The sequence below is a fragment of the Austrofundulus limnaeus genome, unplaced genomic scaffold (genome assembly GCF_001266775.1).
Source record: "Austrofundulus limnaeus strain Quisiro unplaced genomic scaffold, Austrofundulus_limnaeus-1.0 Scaffold109, whole genome shotgun sequence".
NCBI lineage: Eukaryota > Metazoa > Chordata > Actinopteri > Cyprinodontiformes > Rivulidae > Austrofundulus > Austrofundulus limnaeus.
The window spans coordinates 951,092-953,979 of NW_013952511.1; the positions used below are offsets into that span (position 1 = coordinate 951,092).

Below are 2,888 nucleotides of genomic sequence, written 5' to 3' on the forward strand. Positions count from 1 at the left end.
GTTAGTTAGTTAGTTAGTTAGTTAGTTAGTTAGTTAGTTAGTTAGTTAGTTTGTTTTATTTATAAAGTGCCTTTCACAGAAATATATTCACAAGGTGCTGTTCAATCATTAACAGTATAAAAATGGTGGAAAGAATAAGATGAAACAGAAAAACATAATTAAACATAAACAACGAAAAATTGAAAACATCAAATCAAGAAAAAATTTCTAAAATTGTAAGGTCAGTGCAGGGCAAAATATACAATAATACACAAAAACATAATGAATGCGGGAGAGAAAAATATGGCGTAAGTTCAAAAATTAAAAACACAGATTGATGAGCATTTACATTTGGGGTAGGCTGGCGTTAGTGGTGAAAATGGTTAGCTTAACGCTTGAGAGAAAAAGTAGGTTTTTAGGAGTGACTTGAAAGAGACAATGTTATCAAGGGAGATCTATGAGATGTAAGGAGATTATGTATTGCAGGGAGCCATAAATTAGACTGATGTGCTCTTTATAACATATTCATTTTTATTATATATTTTTTACATTTCTTTTTATTTCCATGCAGGCAAAGCAGAAGTATGAAAAGGAAGAGAGGAAGAGGGAGCTGAAGAGGCTGAGAGGAGAGGACACTTGGATTCTCCCTGATGTTGAGCAGAAACTGCAGCAGATGGAGGAAGTAAGTTTCTGCTTAGAAAGTGTAATTAGGCAGTCGTAAGATGAAACTATCTTCAGTTACTTATTGCAGAAACTTGTTTCTGAGAAAAAAAAGAGATATTCTAAAAAAAAAGGTTATAGCTAATAACTAATTTAATATGGTAATAGTAATGGTAATTTTGTGTCTGACAAATAACTATAAATATTCAGCATGCAGACCATAACTACAAATTAACGAGGGGAAATGCAATGTTTTAATTTCAACAGGAAGGATCTGTGAAGAAAAAAAAGAAGAAAGACAAAAAACTCAAAAAGAAAAAGGAGAAGAAGAAGAAAGTCAAGAAGGAGAAGACAACAGAAGTGGAAGATGGCTCCAGTGACAGCTCACAGGTAGATTATATCTCACTGCATGACACTTTTAAATGACGTTTGAACAAATCTTACATCTGAAGAATGTTTATGTCTATTTTATTATATGAAAGTAAGATAAAGGTGAGACCGTTCTTTTTCATATTTACTGTAAGTAAAATTAGCCTGAAGCTTTTCTTTGTAACAAAGTTACTAGACAACTGTTTAAGCTGAAATCTATGTTGTTATTCAAGGACATTGCAAAAAAAAAAGGTGGCAGGTTGAACAGTGAGACTACAAGGAGCGAAGATCACAAAGCTACAGGACTTCAATGGATAAGATTAGGAATGAAATCATCAGAGGTACAGCACAGGTTGAACAACTAAGCGATAAAGTTAGAGAGACCAGACTGAGATAGTTTGGACATGTCCAGAGGAAGGACAGTGGGTATATTAAGAGAAGGATGTTAGAGATGCAGCTGCAAGGAAAAAGACAAAGAGAAAGGCCAAAAAGGATATACTGGATTTACTGGATTTGCAGTAAGAGAGGACATGGAGGTAGTTGGAGTGAGAACTGAGTGAGATGGAGGAGGATGACTCGCTGAGGCAACCCCTGAAGAGGGAACAGCAGGAAAAAGAAGAAGTGTAATAAATGCAGATTGGTGTGTCTCTTTCTGTCCTAATGTTTTCATCTCCTGTTATCTCGTTGTCTCTCTGTTTTTGATTTGTTTGTATCAGGACTCGGGGGATGAGTGGGTTGAGGCTCAGACGAAACCTGTGAAAGCCTGGAAAGTTCCGGAACAATCTAAAACTTCGGAGGGCAGCTCCAGCCCAGCCCAGAATGTCCAGGTAGGAACCGTACTCTGTCCCACGTTGAGTCAGTTGAGCTCTTTGGTTCCATACTTTATTGAGTAATTTAGCTTTTTATTAGAACTTGCCAACTTGAAAATATTTCAAAGCTTTGATTTTCTTAAATTAGACTTTCATTTATCCTGCTTCTTTCAAACTGTTTTTGTCCCACAGAGGGATGAATGGATGACTTTTGATTTCCTGGCTATGAAAACCACGTCCACTTCAGAGAGACGAGCAGAGAAGGATCGACAGAAGGAGGCAGAGAGAGAGAAGGCTCAGGCTATTGAACAGGTCTGTGTGTTCATGTGTCAGCTTTTATTTTATTTTTATTTTTATTTTTTACTATTTTTCCTGTTTTCTTTTCTAGCTGGGAAGTGTGAACACAAAAGGATCTGTAAGAATGAGAAAAGGAGCGATCATGTCATTCTTTGCACAGATTGCATATAATTTAAACAAAAGGAACAAACTGTTATAGACACCAGCATATTGTGATTTGTGTATTTTTTCTGTCCTCAGGGTGTTTACGGGTTATTTACAAAATTTTAGTAAACATGTTTGTTTCTCTCAGGCTGGTTTGCACAAACTGGAGCTCAACCCTTATTGGAAAGACGGAGGATCTGGTTTGCCCCCAGAGGAAACTGCTCAAACTGCAGCAAAAAAAGGTAAAGATCATCCATTGTGACAATCAAAGCATTTTTGTAATTTTGAAAGCAGAACATGAATAAAATTTTCTATTTTTTTTTAGCACATTCAAGTCCTATTTTGCATTATTTTTTTCCATTCAAAACACAGACAAAAACCAAAGTAATAATAATAAAAAGAAGAAAAATAAACCTGAAAAAAAATCTATCTATCTGTCTATCTATCTATCAATCTATACCTATACCTATACAGTGGGGAAAATAAGTATTTAGTCAGTCACCAATTGTGCAAGTTCTCCCACTTAAAAAGATGAGAGAGGCCTGTAATTGACATCATAGGTAGACCTCAACYATGAGAGACAAAATATGAAAAAAAATTGAGAAAATCATTTTGTCTGACTTTTAAAGA

The 2,888-nt window shown here is 35.4% G+C and overlaps 1 protein-coding gene across 1 annotated transcript in view; it reads left to right on the top strand.

The window, feature by feature from the left end:
• cwf19l2 (CWF19 like cell cycle control factor 2) overlaps positions 1–2,888 on the top strand; it is a 22,820-nt gene that overhangs the window by 1,476 nt on the left and 18,456 nt on the right. Inside the window, exons 2-6 of the mRNA XM_014014047.1 lie at positions 551–661; positions 907–1,029; positions 1,725–1,835; positions 2,010–2,129; positions 2,407–2,500. Of these exons, the coding sequence (XP_013869501.1) occupies positions 551–661; positions 907–1,029; positions 1,725–1,835; positions 2,010–2,129; positions 2,407–2,500 (559 nt within the window). The remainder of the gene's footprint in view (positions 1–550; positions 662–906; positions 1,030–1,724; positions 1,836–2,009; positions 2,130–2,406; positions 2,501–2,888) is intronic.